The sequence below is a fragment of the Vigna umbellata genome, chromosome 11 (genome assembly GCF_029865625.1).
Source record: "Vigna umbellata cultivar VRB3 chromosome 11, Vumbellata_1.0, whole genome shotgun sequence".
Taxonomy (NCBI): domain Eukaryota; kingdom Viridiplantae; phylum Streptophyta; class Magnoliopsida; order Fabales; family Fabaceae; genus Vigna; species Vigna umbellata.
In genome coordinates, this window is record NC_142175.1 from 24683370 (window position 1) to 24703056 (window position 19687).

The 19687-nt window shown below is 32.6% G+C and overlaps 2 protein-coding genes across 2 annotated transcripts; both read right to left on the reverse strand.

Moving 5' to 3' along the window:
* Positions 1-5151: 5151 nt before the first annotated feature.
* LOC124826335 (large ribosomal subunit protein uL18-like) lies at positions 5152-8075 on the reverse strand. The gene is made up of 9 exons (XM_047299143.2): positions 7987-8075; positions 7660-7729; positions 7477-7568; positions 7227-7353; positions 7063-7142; positions 6856-6972; positions 6645-6779; positions 6372-6541; positions 5152-5459 (listed from the first exon to the last, which is right to left on the reverse strand). Exons 1-9 carry the CDS (start codon positions 7987-7989, stop codon positions 5351-5353), a joined length of 903 nt encoding a protein of 300 aa, XP_047155099.2. The 5' UTR covers positions 7990-8075; the 3' UTR covers positions 5152-5350.
* An 8453-nt stretch (positions 8076-16528) lies between these two features.
* Positions 16529-19400, reverse strand: LOC124826334 (large ribosomal subunit protein uL18-like). The gene is made up of 9 exons (XM_047299142.2): positions 19311-19400; positions 18987-19056; positions 18804-18895; positions 18553-18679; positions 18389-18468; positions 18182-18298; positions 17971-18105; positions 17697-17866; positions 16529-16844 (listed from the first exon to the last, which is right to left on the reverse strand). Exons 1-9 carry the CDS (start codon positions 19311-19313, stop codon positions 16736-16738), a joined length of 903 nt encoding a protein of 300 aa, XP_047155098.2. The 5' UTR covers positions 19314-19400; the 3' UTR covers positions 16529-16735.
* Between the last annotated feature and the right edge of the window lie 287 nt (positions 19401-19687).

Here is a 19687-nt window from a genome sequence, read left to right on the forward strand (position 1 = left end):
GGTACGCCTTAGAGCATGATCTAGTTGTTGCAAGTCGCTAGGGATGAGATTCAGCAGTCGAACTAGTTAAATCAACCCAGATATCGCAAGTCGCCAAGGATGGGATTATGAGTTTGGCCCCCATTGTTCTGGTTCTTAATGCAAGTTTTAATACATTCTTAGGCCAAGGGATTGGGTAAGGTGTGTCAGACTTAGATAAGCGCAACAAGAGGGATCTAAGTGTTTTTACTTTAGAGAACAAGGAAAGCAGTATTCATCACCTTAAGAGAGTACTAAGTGATCTTGCAACAAGAGGGATCTGAGTGAGGTTATTTAGGAAATTCATTTCAATCATTCTGCATATTGGAATTGTTGTTTGGTTGGTGTGCTTATGTTCTGCAATTTTTGTTTCTTCTTTTCCTTATTTCTTTGTTTGTGTTTTTTTTTTCATTTTTCTATTTTTCTTTTCTATATGTTATTTTTATTTTTATCTTTATGTTTTTCAATTCTCAAATCTTGGTTTCTATAAAAATTGGACTAACATGTTTGTTCGAGTCTCTTGGTGTTCTTGCAAGTAATAGGTATGAATGTTGATGAAGAAGAATATACAAGGAGCTGAGGAATTTGAGCAGCAAGTTGGTCCACCAAAAAAAGAGTTTGTTTTTTCCTTCCCTTCTATTTTCTTTTCTTGTTTGTTGATAATAAGTGTAACTTGGCTGGTCTGACAAATATGATGCATTGGTTATGTGACTTTGAGTGAGTTTTGCATGACTTTGAGGATAACCATTTGTGTTTGCTCATAAATTAGTTTTGGAATACATTGAGAATGTGTTGTGATTTAGCGAAAACTAATCCTTGTGGTTGTTTTCATGTGAGTATATCGAGAATGTTGTTATTGTTTTTATTGTGGTTAATGATTGTGGCAAGGTGTATGACAACCATAGGAAACTAAAGAACTTAACCGGGTGAGATTTTGTGCCTTAGAGTTTTTATCTATGAGTGTTACCTCTTTTGGTTACAATTAACTTTGCTTGAGTTTCATTGCTAGTTGTTATTCATTTGCATGCTTACATTGAAACAAGGTCGTCTTTCTTTCCCTCTTTGCATCATATACCCAAAATAGTCAGTTGTGTTTCAAAGATTAGAACCCTTGTGCAATCCTTTGAGCATTAAAAGAAACTTACCTTTACTTTTGAAACCTTAAGCCTTATTGAATATGATTGATCATCTCACCTTAATGGGAAAAGTAAAGTTTCCATGGTCAGTAATGTGATTCAAGTGTGGGGTTTGGTTGATGTGTTGCATTCTTGTATATATCTCATCTATAAAAAAAAAGAAAAAAAATGGAAAAAGAAAAAGGAAAAGGAAAAGAAAACATATGAATAAGGTGACTGCAAGTTGGTGTTTGGTTGTTCTAGTTCTCAGGTAAAAGAGAGTAGAATGATAAGATTGTGAAATTGATGTGATTGCTCTCTATGATAGTTCATGCTATCTAGATACACCAATTTCCTTCTTTGCCTTGTCCCAACATCAAATAAAGCCCTTATTGTGTTTGTATGTTTTGATAATTATTGGTTCTTGAAATGAAAAACAAAGTCAAATTATGTGTTATTAGAGGTAGATGAGAGACTGACACACCCTTATACACTAGTGTGCTTGAGTGAAAACACTTTCTCTAGTGAGGATTGGTTTGGTTGATCAATGAAAACATCTTTGTCATGGTTGTTAATCTCTCATAAAACATGTACATTTATTCTTGTAATATTTGCATTGTGAGCACCATAGCTAAGGATTTACAATGTTACACATATTGTTTTTGGATTGTTGATGAAAGAAGAACATTCATGAATGTTATCCGATTTGATTTTGTGAACTTGCTTTCTAGTTATTTGACCTTTGTTGAGTATATGTTTTTCTTGGCCAAGTTACCTTTTGCTTGAGGACAAGCAAGGTTTTAAGTGTGAGGGAGTGATAACAGTTCATTTTACGTGTTTTTGTGCATATATTTTGGTTAATAAATCAACTCCTTCACAACTTTTACCTTTTTTATCCTCAAGTTTAGTGTGTTTTCTAGTATTCTTGTGTTTTATTTAGTATATGCTTGTTTTTACCTCTAATCTCTTTACCTGAGTGTGTGAAATAAATGAATAGGAAGTCATTCTAGTGGAGGAAAACAAGCAAGAACTCAAGGAAAATGTTTTGGGACAATAAAAGATCAATTTGAAGCAAATACCCATGTTGGACAGCTTTCAAATCGCACAAGAACTTGAATTTTAGAATGTTGTCAAAACTGTTGTCGCTAGGCTGCGGCTGAGCGCTTTACTCTTTGGAATGCTGCCGTTAGGCGGCAGCTGAGCGCTCTCCTCTCTTGAATCCTGCCGTTGGGTTACCGCTTGAGCGTGACGATGCTGATTTGTCAAATTGGGTTATTTAAACATGGGTCTCACAATTTTTTTGGCATTATTCTTCTCCTCCTACACTTCATTCTTCACCAATAAAGATTGGGAGAGGCCCTTGGAGGCTGTTTGGAATAATGGGAAGCTCTCTCACTCCTCCTTGGGCCTTCAAGCTTCATCAATGGTGATTTTGTCCCTTTTGGGTTGAGGAAGAAGATGAGTCACGAATTGGAGATGGAACTACGAAGGGGAGGCGCAAATGGAGCATGGAGTAGCTGCCAAGAACCTTGGGAAAGGTTGTGCGTCTTCTCTTTGGTTCCAATTTATTCCTTATCTCTTCAATTTTGTAGAACCCTAAGTTTTTCACCATGGAGGGCTTTTCCTATTTGTTGAGATTAGTTGTAAAATATGAAATTCTTATGTATTTTATGATGTTAATGATATATGTTTTTCCAATTCATGTTAGTATTCAATTTCTATGCTTAATGTCTGCTTTTTATTGATCACCCATGCATGAATTGTGGTTCTTGATGTATTGAGAAATATCATTTGAACCTAGAATTGAAATTGAATGTTTATTGGATGGAATTGAGATGCTTGTGAATGCATGAGAATGAAATGGATGAATTTTAGTCTTGACAAATTGTAAATACACTATGTTAAATTCATTGAACACTAATTTTTTGATAAAATACCAAAAAGAGTTTCTTATGTTGTTTGTACACTTTGATGTCTAATTGATTTATGAAAGGAAGAATTATCATGTGTTGCACAAGTCCCTTGGGAGAGAATGATATTTATCATTTGTTACGCTGTGACCGATGCACTTGTTGTTGGTTTTGCAGCCAACACACGATAGATCAAACCTTTTGTTATCAATGCTATCATTTTATTCTATAATACCATTTTCATTTATGTTTTGATTATATCATTTTCCTTAAACCATTTTCATTAAACCATTTTCATTAAACCATTTTCATTAAACCATTTTCATTATACCATTTTCATTATATCATTTTCATTAAACCATTTCCATTATACAATTTTCATTAAACAATTTTCATTAAATCATTTTCGTTAAACCATTTTCATTAAATCATTTTCATTCAACCATTTTCATTATACATTAATGGAAAAACACTTATAAACAACTACAACTCTTTAATTCATTGAACAACATTACATTCAAGAACACACTAACACTAGACAATATCAATTGTCCATCCTATACAATGCTAATTGTCCATCCTATACAATGCCAAGTATACATCCTAACAACAAATAAATTAACTTAACTAACTAAACACCATAAGACAGTTATAGCACATCATGGAGTTGTTATCAACATTGAAACTAAAATTATGTTGATGGCGCATAGAATACAAACCACACCTATCAACACTTTCATCCACATTTGAAGAATCAACACAACTTTATCCAAATTATGTATCATCTTCTTAATAGCTTCCTTTTCTCCAATGTTCACCAAGTTGTCATCCTTTCCTTCGCACTTCACATAGCTACCAATTTTGTCAAACTCATCATCAATGCATCATCTGAAGTAGTTGCAATCAACATCTTCACTTCCATTATGTTAAAAAAAATCAATAATGACATCTTTTGAAAACCAGCAATACAAATACATAGGTTCTATGTATTTTACATTGTAAACCTAAAATTGTTTCCATCGGTTCTTAAAAGTTTTTGTAGTTCTCAACATTGAAAAAAATCATAAATTTAATCTTATAAATATTAAAAAATTCATAAATTTATTTCTTTTAGGATTTTAGATCGAAGGTTGTGTGCAGTTTTTTTTTATGTAGTTTGATTATGATGTTGTTGAATCTCTCATGTAAGCCCATCACAAACAAACAATAGCATACAACAATTTCTACCTCTATGGCAAAAATATTAAAGCGCTATGGACCGAGGTTTAGCTGACCTATGCACACTAGGATAAGCTTCTCTTTTCACCCTCGTATTAAAAAGGACCGGACCAGATACACAGAAGGAATGAAGGAGGGTTTAAAACAAACAATCCATAATATAATAGACAACATAAGCAAGACTTAATTAAAAAGTTTGAACTAGTTGTACCGAAAACTCCCGTGCATGCATGAAACAAAACGTTAAAAGCTTTCTTGCCATCGAAACTTCGATTGTGATAACAGTCTTGAGCCCTTGTTAAGTACCTTTTATCGTGTTCAGTTTTAACAAAATCCCAGAAATCCTCCGAATGTAATATAGGGCAGACCACGATGTCAATTCAAAGAATCAAGAAGTTTATTGTTGAATTGTATTTTTGTGCAAGATGAAAATGCATCATTGGGGAAAATTAAAGACATGTGCAAATTATCATTAGAAAATGATATAAACTGGAAACCGTGAATGAATGCAGAGAAAGCAATGGATGAATGAATCAAAGCTGGACAGTAAACTAAGGGCAAAACAGTGAATGCACTATGCATGATAGGTTATTAATATACAAAACTGAATTTGATGCAATGAGATGAATCGAATCATGAAAATGATTTAGAATCATGCCAATTGAATCATAGAATAGAGAATTGAATCAAAACATACAGAATTAAAAATCCTAAAACTGGAAAAACTACCTAAACTATGTTACCAACTTTCTAAAATGGGTAACAAAGCAGAAACCAAAACTAGAATTGAAACTATGACTATGATTCAAACATATAAACACACCTTCAGCAATGCACAACCGAGAGTTGAATGCAGAAAATGAAAACTGATATTCAATTGCAATGCAGAATTAAAAATCAAAGAACTATATTAGCTACCCTTACAACATATCTGAATGAAATTAAAAATAACACATCAATCAATCCCAACAAAAAATGAAAGGCTAACTCAACTCCAAAATTATTCAAAATTTGTGATCTGCAAATTATTGCTCATAATGACAAAATGCAAGTTAAGACAGATCCTATTACATCATCAATGATGAACTTTCACTCATCATCCTCATCATCATCATCACCGGCAGCAGAGTTGAGAGCCTGCAAGCGTGCAACCAATTTAGCCTTTCTCTCCTCATAAGTGAGTTTCTTCAGATTGTACCTGCACAAAGATGCAAATATTCTCAGGAACATCCTCCATTCTAAAAACTAAATTACCAAAAATAGAACCAAAAAGGTTCAAAATGTCGACCATGCAACAACTTGAAATATAGCCAAAATAGAGTACATAAGTTAAATACAAACAAACTATTATTATTGTGTAATTATTATGAAGTTTTGACAAATAATACACAGCTAATCATAACTTAATAATTATTATAATTGAAGCATTTTTTAAAGAAATTATTGAATAATGTAAAATCGTAAGTCCATCCTGATATAAATTAATCAGGTCTATGAGTACTACACTTGGGTATAACAATTTTTATATAATACTAAGAGTGAATTAAATTAGATCTACTTCATACAACCATAAATAAATAATTATAGGACTGATGAAAATTTTATGTAACTTATAAAAGAAACATGTGATTCTTATTTCTCAATCCAATTCTTTCATAACAAGACTTAGTGATTCATATTTTTAACATAAAATGTCATCTTAATATATATATATATATATATATATATATATATATATATACACACACACATATACATATATATATACACGTGTGTGTGTGCATGTATACATAATATTTAAACATAAAACCATAATATATATTACTAAAAACTAACATTAACATTAGATTTAGTAAATTTCAATACTAAACCAAACCTAAATATTACATACTTCCAAATCAATTAGTCATACGGAACCAGTAGCAAAAATAAGATGAACAAAAGATAGATAAATAGCAGAAACAAGATAAACATCACAGGATTAGTTAAATATACAGCCAATCCAACAACAGATCCACTTAAAATAGCCAGAATTCAAAATGACAAAATAGATATATGCATTTCCCTAATTCTAGAATCTATATGCATTCAAAAATTATCAGCCACTTACCTCTTATGCTCCTTTGGTGCCTGTTTCTCGGATTTCTTGAAAGTAGGATCAGCTCTGATGGCAGCATGAACCTTCTTATACAGATCTTCCAGACCATCAGGCTCTATTCCCCGCTTGATATAATCACTAAAGTGTGATTGGTATTTCTCTGGCTCATCCTCATTCAATGTCTACATAATACATAAAATAGTGTCGGAACACATTTTCTTAAATAGTCATAATATAGTACTACCTTTTCAACACAATTGTACTCAATAAAACATCTGTCCGTACCTTCATATAAGCAGCAACATGTCCACCAAAGACATATTTGCGATGAACCTCAGCATCAAGCTCCTTCTTATCCTTATCAAAGCCAGCAAACCTTTTATCACTATGAGGGATATCCAAACCCCCATCCAGAGCTCCCTGTAAACACAATTATTCAATTTGGCTATTAATAAACAAAAATCACACTAAAAAGCACTGTATTCAAATAGATTACCTTAAGGGCACCAAAGACACGATTGCCTGTTGTGGTCTTAATAAGACCAACATCAAGGAGAGCACGGAATGGTCTCCTGGTGTCGGCTGGTTCCACTGAATAATCCTCTCCGGTGGCCTGAAAAGAGAACATCCAAATAACTTAGAAAGATGTCACAAATAAAAAAAAAAAAGAATAAAACACAGAGCATAGAAACTTCGTAGATACCTCTACATTTCCTTCATATTCCTCATCCATTTCAAGCTTCTTGAGCACTCGACGGGCCAACAAGAGTCCAGTGCAATAAGCTGATGACAGAGAAAAAGAATGAAAAGATAGACACAAACCGTGGGTCACAAAATGGTTGGGAATTAGATTTCCTCACAAAGTACCTGCGGCATAGTTTGTAAGGCCCACTTCGAGACCATAGCGTGGCAGCTCATGTGCATATGCTGCAGCAAGAACATTATCACCAGCAATGGTAGCAGATGTTATTTGGGCAATGATGTCCTTGTTAGTCTAATATCAGGTTAAGGTTTATGCTCACAGAAAAACATCAACTGAGCCAAGAAATTCAGTTATTCACATGACAAAACACAACAATTCAAGCTCAATAACAAATTCTTCATAACAGTAGGATACAAATCGAACTACAAAGCGATATTTTGGTGTGTTGTACTTGTTCTTATCCTGGTTAATCAACCGAATCCTGGCTCGGTAATCGGTTTTTCCCTCTGCAGTAAATAAAATCACAGTTACAAACGATGATTGCAACGAACAAGACATACACTGAATACAATGAATCAAAACAAGCAAACAAAATACCTCTTCTTCTCTTGAACTTCACCTGATATCTCTTGAAGTAGGCCCTTGATTTCTGAGCCTTAACAAACGCCTTTAACATGCACACAAAAAATGTTGATACAGATTATGTGAGAAAAAAAGAAACATTAGAACATAAAGACTGATCCATTACAAGCTAAGCTACCAAACGTAAAAACTCAACACCAAAACCAAAATGGGTGACACAGATCAAAACTTCGCCTTTCCACTAAGCTCAAAAACTATAAATGCATAACACTAAAACGTAGCTGAAACGAAACACGAATAGTAGAAATCTGAATCTGCAAAATAATGAGGCGTGATACGCACCATTGTGAGCTCGCTCCCTTCAAACGAAAGAGGCGGAAGAAAGTCGGGGAAGATTAAGGGTTTGCTTATGAGGTTTTTTTTTCTAATGGGCCGTTATGAGTTTTGGGCTTTATTGGCCCAATTGTTTCGGTTTTTTTATTCTAATTTATTTTTTTATGGCCATTATTATATTCTAATATAATCTTCATTATTTTTTCAACTGTGATGTGATAAAAGAATCGTACTCGTTGCATATTTTATACTGTGTTAGGTAAAGAAGAAAGAAATAAATAAGGAAATAAAGAAATATATGACAAAAACATAAAAGTAAACTTTATTTTATAAAAAAAATAAAATTTAAGTTTTTATTATCATTTAACTTAGGAAAATAAGAACCATTATTATATTACCATTAATTTTATTAAGTTAGTATTATTTAGTATTAATATTGTTTTCTTTAACTATATTTTAGTCTAATAAAAGAAAATTCCTCTGCGTATTGTATTTTACTAAATAATCAATTTAACTTTTAAATTAGTTAAGATAATATTTTAAAAATTATAAAAAAAACATTATTCACTTTAAACTGCAGTGTTTCGATTATAAGACAGGAGTATTTTTTGGGTCTATCAAAACAAAGTTTTTAAAATAATCACTTTATTTTCAATTTATTATAAAATAATCCTTCTATATTTTCCACTAAAATAATTGTATACTTGTTGGTAGGTTTTATCTATTTTTTTTATTAATTGTCAAACTTAATTATTTAAATTGCGTATGTATATATGGTTAAGCACACTCTTATGTGTTTATCTTCGGCAATGAGCAATGCTATTTGTTAATCTTAACCATTCCAACGAACCGTCCCATCAACATTAAATGCTCTAAGTTTTTATATCGTGTATATGTAAGAAAGTTTTAAAATAAAATAAAATAATTCATACTTCTTTTTAAGGTTTAAGATTATAAATTATTTAAAGTCTTTTAAGTATTTTCTTTTCTTAAATATTGTTGAATCTTTGCTGTGAATCATTTCAAAAACTTCCCAAAAACAAACAATGACATGTAAAAATTTCTATTTTTTTTTTCGCATAAAATATTAAAGTTTTATAGACTGGGAAATTTAGTTAACCCTGTACACACAGATAACTGTAAAAGATAATGTCTATTAATATATTTTGAAAGTTCAAATGAAAAATAACACTGAAAATTGATGAACCACTTAAACAAAACTAAATTAAAAGGTTGAAACTATTGGTAGCCAAAACTCACGTGCATGCATGAAACAAAATCGCAAGAGTTTTATTCCACTCCCAAAATAAATTTTTGGAATTAATTATTAAGTTGTATATCCTGCAATATGCAACTTTACTTGCATGTGAAGCATAACTATTCAGATTGAAAGCTCTATTTTTATACATTTACTAATTTGTATTTTGTATTAGTTTCCATTGTTAGATCATATGGGAGATAATTTTGGTGCATAGAAGAAAATATACTATTACTTATCTAAGCGAGATATTGGGTGTGAATTTGTAGGCAAGTGTCAAGATTTTATATTGGGTTCGATTGAAGGGATAACATTGTTTAGAAGGATTAGAGAAGATGGATTTGCGAAGTGAAGTATGTTTACATTAATAAATTTGAAAAGAACGATTATCACTGATTTGCGGGATGAAATACTTTTTTCATCTCCGCGGATGTCATGCAATTCGAGGGTTATTTTAGTGGAAACCTGTTTTTATCTCTAATAAAAGTGATAAAATAAGTGTTATGCAATTTTAGGATTTAGGGTTTAGGATTTGATTCCAATTTTGAGTTTTGTGATAATTAATGTCACATGGTTGTAAAAGATAATGATATTTTTTTAATATAAAAAGTGTTATGTTTCAGTGAGACTAATAGTGATGGAATTTATTGCTAAAACCCATTTAATGTAATTTAATTAGTGCCCAATTGCATATGTTGAAAGTGCAAATAAAGGGTAGGTGGTAGTCTGTTTGATTTTTATCCAATTAATATTGCATGTAAATATATGAAGTTTTAGCTCGTTATTTGTTCCAACCGCGTAAAATATTTTAGCAGGGAGCATTACAATATACAAGGCAAGGCCACTAGTAAATAGGATATAATATGCTTATATTAAAGATCAGGGACACCACATATTTGATTACAAAATTCATGCAATAAGTTACAAGACCGTGTATTTCATTTCAAAAAGCGGGAACCGGTTACACTTACAAGTATTATCGATTATATGTCCACATATGTATAGGCTTTCACGTTCTTTTGTTTTTACCGATTTGATACCCTCAAATCCGAACATATATGCGAGGAATGAAAATTCATCTAATCCCGCAAATCATCGTTTTTTTTCTCTTTCAAATTCACTTAAGTGAGCACAATTTTAAGATCCAATCCATCTCTACAAATATGCTTCTACAGTGTTTTTCATTCAAGCGAACACAACATTAGTGATGGTAACTTGAAAGCTCTTACTGATCATAATGGAATTTCTTTCTATTCAAAGAAGAACATTGCAAAAAACTCTTCGATGTTCAAATCAATAAGCGAGTTTAGATCTATGAGTATGAGTATAAAATATTGGGTTAATATTAACTGAGTATTCCTTGAAAATACTGGTTGTTGTATTTATAGGATCCACATGAGTCGTTGACCTATTTTATTATTGGAATAATATTTATCTCAAGAATAATAACAAAGTATTTGATAATAACAAATTGATACATCGTCATAAATAATAATCATAATATCAAATTTTCGAGATTAGCTATGATACGTGGATATTACCCAAATAGACATAGGTTTGGATTGTTCTAGAACTAAAAGGCTTAATGGATGTTGTTGAGTTGTGCTCTTTATATGTCTATTAGGTCGGGTAGTAACAACTATAAAAGTGAATATTGCTAATGAAACTGATGCTTTAGCTTTAGTCATCCTTATTTTAAATTACCGTACAGGTGTTGCATTTTCTTTTTAATGCATTTTGAGATCATACAGTGTATTTTGTTTCTTAATTGTCAACCTTATTGAGCAAGAGAAGCTTTTAAAGGTTACCTAGTTCCATTTTGTGCCAACATTACTATGTCTCAATAGTGAAAGAAACAGGAGTACCAAGATATGGAGGATAAGATGTTACTTAGCCAAATAGAGCCAAACAAAAAAGTGTTGAACAGACAAACACTTTAAAACAATCAAGCTTTTGCCTTATTTGCTACCTCTCAAGGAGGCTTATACAACAAGTTTTTTCCCCTTTATAACAAATTACTTCCCCTTATTTGGAAATTCATGATCTAGTTACTAATATATGGCTAAATTTATGTACTCGCAGGATGCTTCAGACGGCTATGCTAATACAGAAAAATGTTGGTTCTGGTGGTTATGTGGAAATTAGTACTATAGCAGCAATATTATTCCTCGTGATTGCTTCATGTTTCTTGGTTATGCTGTATAAATTAATGTCATTCTAGTTTGTTGAAGTTTTGTTTTGCATTGGTTGGGTTGTATGTTGTTCTTGTTCCATGTTGAGTATCCTTTTCTCTAATCTAGATTATAATCACTATATCGATCGACCATATTTCCATTCTTTTCTTATCATCATTTTGCATCTTCTTTAAGGCAAAAAATTCCGAAGACTATGGATGCCTATCTTTATATATGTCACATAATGGGGGTAATTTTTCTAGTGAACCTTATTTTCAAAACTTCTTTTTTCTGTTGCTAATAATTTTCTGATTGAAATGGATTGTATAGCTGCGGGCAGGGAAACTACTCATTGAAATGGATTGTGTAGAAAAAGGGATTGTAGAGTTCATCCATCAGTATGCAATATAGAGGCTTGTAATGGGAGCAGCATCTAATAACTACCATTCTAGGTAAGTAGTGTTGTAAATCTAAAAGTTAAATTACAAAAGCTTTTCAGAGAAAGTAATTTGAATTTGTTTTGCACGTGGTCAAAACCGTTTGGCAGTAACGTTATCATTCAAAACTACTTCTTCCGCAAGCCAAGGCACTTTTGCTTGCAACATTCCCTTTATTTGTTAAAATTGTTTTGCTCAATTTTTTTTACGAGATATTTTCCTGGTTTAGTGGCCACGTTGGCTCTCAACCAGCTCTATAAATAGAGCCTTTCTTTCATTCAGAAACTCTTCTCTAATTCTCTCTTCTATTAATTTTATTCTTTCTCTTTTTCTTCTCTTTCCCAAAAATATTGTGGATTTATTTTATTCTCTTTTTAGAGATCCTTGCTAGTTCTGAGATTCTCATAAATTTCTGAGAAGTTCCTGTTGTATCCTGAGGGACTTGCGCAATATATCGCGGATAAGTCCTTAAGGACAGTGATCCACACGCCTCAGGAAATCCTTTGTTCGTGATCTTCATTATTTTATTGTCAGCTTTTACAATAATCTTAAGGACTTATGGCTGACATCAACAACTCAATCCCAGAGGATCAAATCCCTGTTTTCAGAACTCAAACGGTATTTGCGAAACCATTTCCGGACGTGTCAAAAGTCAAGGTTTTCTCTAGAAGAACTTTCGAAAGCAAGCAAGGTGCTCACAACAATGGTGGTTTTTTATCACATTTGTAGGGACCGCGGATGAGGATGAAGAAGAGGGAGACAAGGCGACAAATTGGAGTTCGTTGGAGTTAGGATGATGAATCCTAATTTTACTGTGTCGTGCCTTTGTAATGTTTGAGGAAAGATTCCAGAGAAAGAAAAAGAAATAAGAAGATGAGGCTAGGTACTTGAGTAATTTTTCGTATACTTTACCTACAAATGAGAGAAGCACAACCAGGTATTTTCTCTGTTTACCAATTTTAAATATTTTAAAATTGTGGGGTGTAGGTAATTTTACGTAATTACTTGAAGAAATAACTTTGGCTTTTCACCTAACGATGTTGATAAATGTGTGTACTCTAAATCTGAAGACAGTGATTGTGTCATTATATGCTTGTATGTGAATGGCATGTTAATCTTTGGTACATGCAATGAGATTGTCGCTAGAACTAAATTGTTTCTACGATCAAAATTTGAAATGAAAGACATGGGTGAAGTCAATGTGATTTTAGGTATTAGAATCATAAGGAAGGGAGATAGTATATTACTATCTCAAGAACAATACATTGAGAAACTTCTTAAGAAGTTTGGGTTTTATGACTTAAAACCAGTGAGTACCCCTTATGATGCTAACTCTAAATTAATGAAAAATAGAGGAGAATCATTATCTCAGCCTCAGTATGCCCAGATAATTGGGAGCTTACTACACTTGATGAGCTTTTCTAGACCTGATATTGCTTATGCAGTAGGTAGACTAAGTAGGTACACTCAATGTCCAAATCAAGAACATTGGGATGCACTTTCTAGGCTTATAAGATACTTAAGAGGTTCAATGAATTATGTCATTAAATACAATGGATTTCCTGCTGTACTAGAAGGGTATAGTGATGCTAACTGGATCTCTGATTCAGACAAGACAAAATCCATTAGTGGTTATGTATTCACAATTGGGAGTGGTGCGATTATATGGAGATCAGTCAGGAAAATAATTATTGCAAGATCAATAATGAATTTGAGTTTGTTGCTCTTGAGATGGCTGATGGTGAGGCTAAGTGATAGAAAAACTTCTTAGCAAACATTCCACTAGGAATGAAACCAACTCCATCGGTATCAATACACTGTGATTGCCAATCGACAATAGCTATAGCTAAAAACAAAAATTACAATGGAAAGAATAGACATATTCAATTGAGACACAATTTTGTGAAGCAGCTGCTAAAGAGTGAAACTATTTCCATTGATTATGTGAAATCACAACGGAATCTAGCAGATCCTCTGACAAAACCCTTGGGAAGAAATATGATCTTAGAAACATCGAGGGGAATGAGACTTAAGCCATTGGCAAACAAACAAGTGATGGTAACTCAACCTTTGTGATTGGAGATCCCATTAATAACGTTCATATGGGTAAAAACAAGTCACTTGTTAGTTCTGATAACACTAATTTGATTTTAAATCAAATATGTCCATTCCTATGATGTGTGTGAAAGTGCTAGAGACTACATTATTGAGAGGTTAAACTTTGTAATCAAACAAAGTTTTTAATGATCTTCATATCCCTTACGGGTGATGTATGATTTGCAGCATACACTTGATGAAATCACCTATATGAGTGTCTAGTGGGGCCACTTGCATGAGATCCTGGCATGATCTATAGAGCACTCATGAATATCGGGCACACGCATGGCCTAGAAAGTGCATCACAACGATAACAACAAGGATTGTGGGGGTGTAGTGTGATTGATAAACCTCTAACACACTCAAGTGTCTTTGGTTCATATAGCTTGCTATACCAATTACACTGTGTGTTAAGTTTCTTGATTTAGGACTGGTTCATATAGCTTGCTATACCAGTTCTGATGCATTACATCTTATGAAACCCAGTATAATTTTCTTTTCTTGTCTTTTCCGACATTTGTAATTTGTGGGAGATTGTTGTAAATCTAAAAGTTAAATTACAAAAGCTTTTCAGAGAAAGTAATTTTGAATTTGTTTTGCACGTGGTCAAAACCGTTGGGCAGTAACGTTATCATTCAAAATTGCTTCTTCCTCAAGCCAAGGCACTTTTGCTTGCAACGTTCCCTTTATTTGTTAAAATTGTTTTACTCAATTTTTTTTTATGGGATATTTTCCTGGTTTAGTGGGCACGTTGGCTCTCTCCCAGCTCTATAAATAGAGCCTTTCTTTCATTCAGAAAGGAGGATCAGAAACTCTTCTCTAATTCTCTCTTCTATTAATTTTATTCTTTCTCTTTTTCCTCTCTTTTCCAAAAATATTGTGGGTTTATTTTATTCTCTTTTCAGATATCCTTCCTAGTCTGAGATCCTCAGAAATTTCTGAGAAGTTCATGTTGTATCTTGGGGGGCTTGCGTAATACATTGCGGATAAGTCCTTAATGACAATGATCCACACGCCTCAGGAAATCCTTTGTTCGTGATCTATATTATTTTATTGTCAGCTTTTACAACAAGTAGCCAGCTAAAATCCATCAAGAAGCTAATACACATTGTTGTAACTAAATTATCTATTTGAAATTTGGAGCTTTTTATTAACCATGTTATACTTTCACACTTTTGAATTACTATTTCTCAACATTCTTAGTTATGGAGCTTAATCTTCACCTCTGCCTGTTTGATTTTATTCCCCTCTTGAACGCTTTGCTTCATGTAAACTTTTGTAGCCCTTTTGAAAGTAAACTGCTACTAATATGAAAACAACAAACTGAATAGCCACATTAGAATTAAAAGCAATAACAGACTTGCTACTTACTCATGTTCTACATTCCTAAAAACAGTAAATAAAATGAAAAACTCTCAAAGCAGACAAATCCTTAATCTATGCAGCAAAAACAAAGGTTGAACACATAAATTTAAAACTGCAAACTCTGAGAAAATAGGCAGAAAAGCAAAAATTTGAACCCTCCCCCTACACTTGAATTACACATTGTCCTCAATGTGCAAAGGAAGTAAACCAGAAGTGAAAAACAGAACTAAAACCAGTGCTAAATTTGAGATCAAAATTTAAAAACAATAAAGAAAAGCTGCAGATGAAAACAATGTATCAAATGGAATGTATATATGAACTGGTGCAAACTGGTGGTAGAACTAGACAACTAAAGCTAAATCTAAAACACAATTAAAAATAGTAAATGTTAAAAGAAAAGAATCAAAGCTCAGCAATAAAACCAGCAACTGTAAAATGAAAATGAACAACGATTAGCAAAAGAAATAAAAAATGCAATGCATGTAAACTGAACAGCAGTGATAGCAGAAAAGGAAAGAAATTATGAATGGTTATTGAAATTAAAATGCAATGGAAATGCAAAACTAAAACTGGCTTTAACTAAAATACAATGATAAAACATAAAATGGAGTGAAAGATGCAATGACTCTGAAACTATAAAATGCGAAAGTAAACTTGAAGATGTTAAGATAAACTAAACTAATGCAAAAGGAAAATAATCAATGCAGCGACTCCCATAAAACTAAATCCAACTTGGCCTAACTCAAATTGATCACAAGCCAGTTTATTCTCTTTATTTTGATATAATATATAACTAACCTTTTATACTATTCTTGGTGCTGTACTCACTACTAATACTAAAGTCTAATATTATATTTTCAAACCCAAAAAGCTTGCATTTTTACGTTAGTTATTCCACATACTACCGTGTGCTTACATAATTTTGGGAGAAGGTTTAACTGCAATTATACTATTAATATTTTATTTATAATTTTAAACCTTTTATTTTGAATTATTTAATTTAAATTAACATTGACTGAGAAAAGACATAGAAGTTACTCGTGTCCATATCAACCTTTCCAATGATCAGTTCGAATTAAAAAACCAAATCTAATCATGTAAGTTTGGATCATAATTTGATTCTCAAGATATCAAATTTAAATTTAAAATCTTAAATAAGTTTTCTGTCATTTTCTGAACCCAAACTGATAAGTTCAACCTCTAATAATAAAAATTTAGAATACCACGTAAACAATCTGATTATATTGTAACCAACATATCTGTAAAGCATGAGAATAAAATATAACACATTAATCAATCCCGACACAAAATGAAAGGCTAACTCAACTCCAAAAGTATCCAAAATTTGTGATCTACAAAATAACTGCTCATAATGACTAAATACAAGCTAAGACAGCAGCTCATATTACAGCATGAATGATGAACTTTCACTCATCATCCTCATCATCATCATCACCAGCAGCAGAGTTGAGAGCCTGCAACCGTGCAACCAATTTAGCCTTTCTCTCCTCATAAGTGAGTTTCTTAAGATTGTACCTGCATAAATATGCAAATATTTTCAGAAACACCCTCCATACTAAAATCTAAATTACCAAAAATCGGAACCAACATGTCAACCATGCCACAACTTGAAATATAGAGTACATAGGTGAAATACAAACAAATTATTATTATTGTGTAATTTTTATGAAGTTATTATAATACACAGCTAATCATAATTTAATTTAATAATTATTACCATGGAAGCATTTTTTTATGAAGTTATTGAATAAATTAATCACATCCATGAGTAGTATACTTGGGTATGATCATTTTTATATAAAACTAAGAGTGAATTAAATTAAATCTACTTGATACAACCATAAATAAATAATTATAGGACTGATTAAAATTTTATGTAACTTAAAAAGGAAACATGTGATTCTTATTTCACAATCCCAACATTTCATGACCTAATGATTCATCTTTTTAACATAAAAAGACATCTTACTATATATGAATATATACGTATGTATACATAGTTTTCTAACATAAAGAGAACATGTCTCATAAAATAAACTAAACCATACTATATATTATAATATTACAAAAAAAATAGCATTGACATTAGATTTAATAAATTTAAATATTAGATCACACCTATATATCCATGAAATTGCTTACTTCCAAATCAATTATTCAATGCCATACGGAACTAGTAGCAAAAATAAGATGAACAAAAGCTAGATAAAAAGCAGAAACTAGATAAAAAGCACAGGATTAGTTAAATATACAGCCAATCCAACAACAGCTCCACTTAAAATTGCCAGAATTCAAAATGACAAAATAGATATATGCATTTCCCTAATTCTAGAATCTATATGAATTCAAAAAATATCAGCCACTTACCTCTTATGCTCCTTTGGTGCCTGTTTCTCGGATGTCTTGAAAGTAGGGTCAGCTCTGATGGCAGCATGAACCTTCTTATACAGATCTTCCAGACCATCAGGCTCTATTCCCCGCTTGATATAATCACTAAAGTGTGACTGGTATTTCTCTGGCTCATCCTCATTCAATGTCTACATAATACATAAAATAGTGTCGGAACACATTTTCTTAAATAGTCACAATATAGTACTAAACTTTTCAACACAATTGTACTAAATAAAACCTCTGTCCGTACCTTCATATAAGCAGCAACATGTCCACCAAAGACATATTTGCGATGAACCTCAGCATCAAGCTCCTTCTTATCCTTATCAAAGCCAGCAAACCTTTTATCACTATGAGGGATATCCAAGCCCCCATCCAGAGCTCCCTGTAAACACAATTATTCAATTTGGCTATTAATAAACAAAAATCACACTAAACAGCACTGTATTGAAATAGATTACCTTAAGGGCACCAAAGACACGATTGCCTGTTGTGGTCTTAATGAGACCAACATCAAGGAGAGCACGGAATGGCCTCCTGGTGTCAGCTGGTTCCACTGAATAATCCTCTCCAGTGGCCTGAAAAGGGAACACCCAAATAACTTAGAAAGATGTCACAAATAAAACAATAAAAAATAAAAAACACAGAGCTAGCAACTTCGTACATACCTCAACATTTCCTTCATATTCCTCATCCATTTCAAGCTTCTTAAGCACTCGACGGGCCAACAAGAGTCCAGTGCAATAAGCTGATGACAGAGAAAAAGAGTAAAAAGATAGACACAAACCGTGGGTCACAAAATGGTTGGGAGTTAGATTTCCTCACAAAGTACCTGCGGCATAGTTTGTAAGGCCCACTTCGAGACCATATCGTGGCAGCTCATGTGCATATGCTGCAGCAAGAACATTATCGCCAGCAATGGTAGCAGATGTTATTTGGGCAATGATGTCCTTGTTAGTCTAATATCAGGTTAAGGTTTATGCTCACAGAAAAACATCAACTGAGTGAAGAAATCCAGTTATTCACATGACAAAAAACAACAATTCAAGCACATATAACAAATTCTTCATAACAGTAGGATACAAATCGAACCACAAAGCGATACTTTGGTGTGTTGTACTTGTTCTTATCCTGGTTAATCAACCGAATCCTGGCTCGGTAATCGGTTTTTCCCTCTGCAGTAAATAAAAGCATAGTTACAAATGAAGATTGCAACGAACAAGACATACATTGAATACAATGAATCAAAAGAAACAAACAAAATACCTCTTCTTCTCTTGAACTTCACTTGATATCTCTTGAAGTAGGCCCTTGATTTCTGAGCCTTAACAAACGCCTTTAACATGCACCCAAAATATGTTGATACAGATAATGTAAGAAAAAAACATAAGAAAGCAAAAACTGATTCATTTCAAGCTAAGCTACCAAACGTACAAACTCAACAGAAAAACTATAATGGGTAACAAAGCTCAAAACTTCGCCTTTCCACTAAGCTCACAAACTATAAATGTATAACATGAGAACATAGCTGAAACGAAACATGGATAATCGAAATTTAGAATCTTCAAAATATTGGGACATGATACGCACCATTGTTGTGAAGCTCGCTACCTTCAAGGAAAGTGGAGGAGGAAAGTTCGGTAGAATAAGGGTTTGCTGATATGATTTTTTCAGATGGGTCGGGTCGTCATGGGTTTAGGCTTTATTGGCCCAATGGTTTTAGTGTTTTTAGGCTGTTGGGCTTATTGCTTTGGTTTTAGGTATTTCCCTGCACCTCCAAGTTTTCAGTTTTACCCTTCAATAAAAATTTATATAAAATAGAAAGAAAATATGTAATTAGTAATTATTGTTTACCAAAATTCATTCACTGTGTCTTTCATATTTTCTGAACTATTCACCTCGAGTCTTTGAGTTTTCTTCTACTGTAGTTATTTTTCTTATTTTTATTTTTTTTATGTATTGAATTT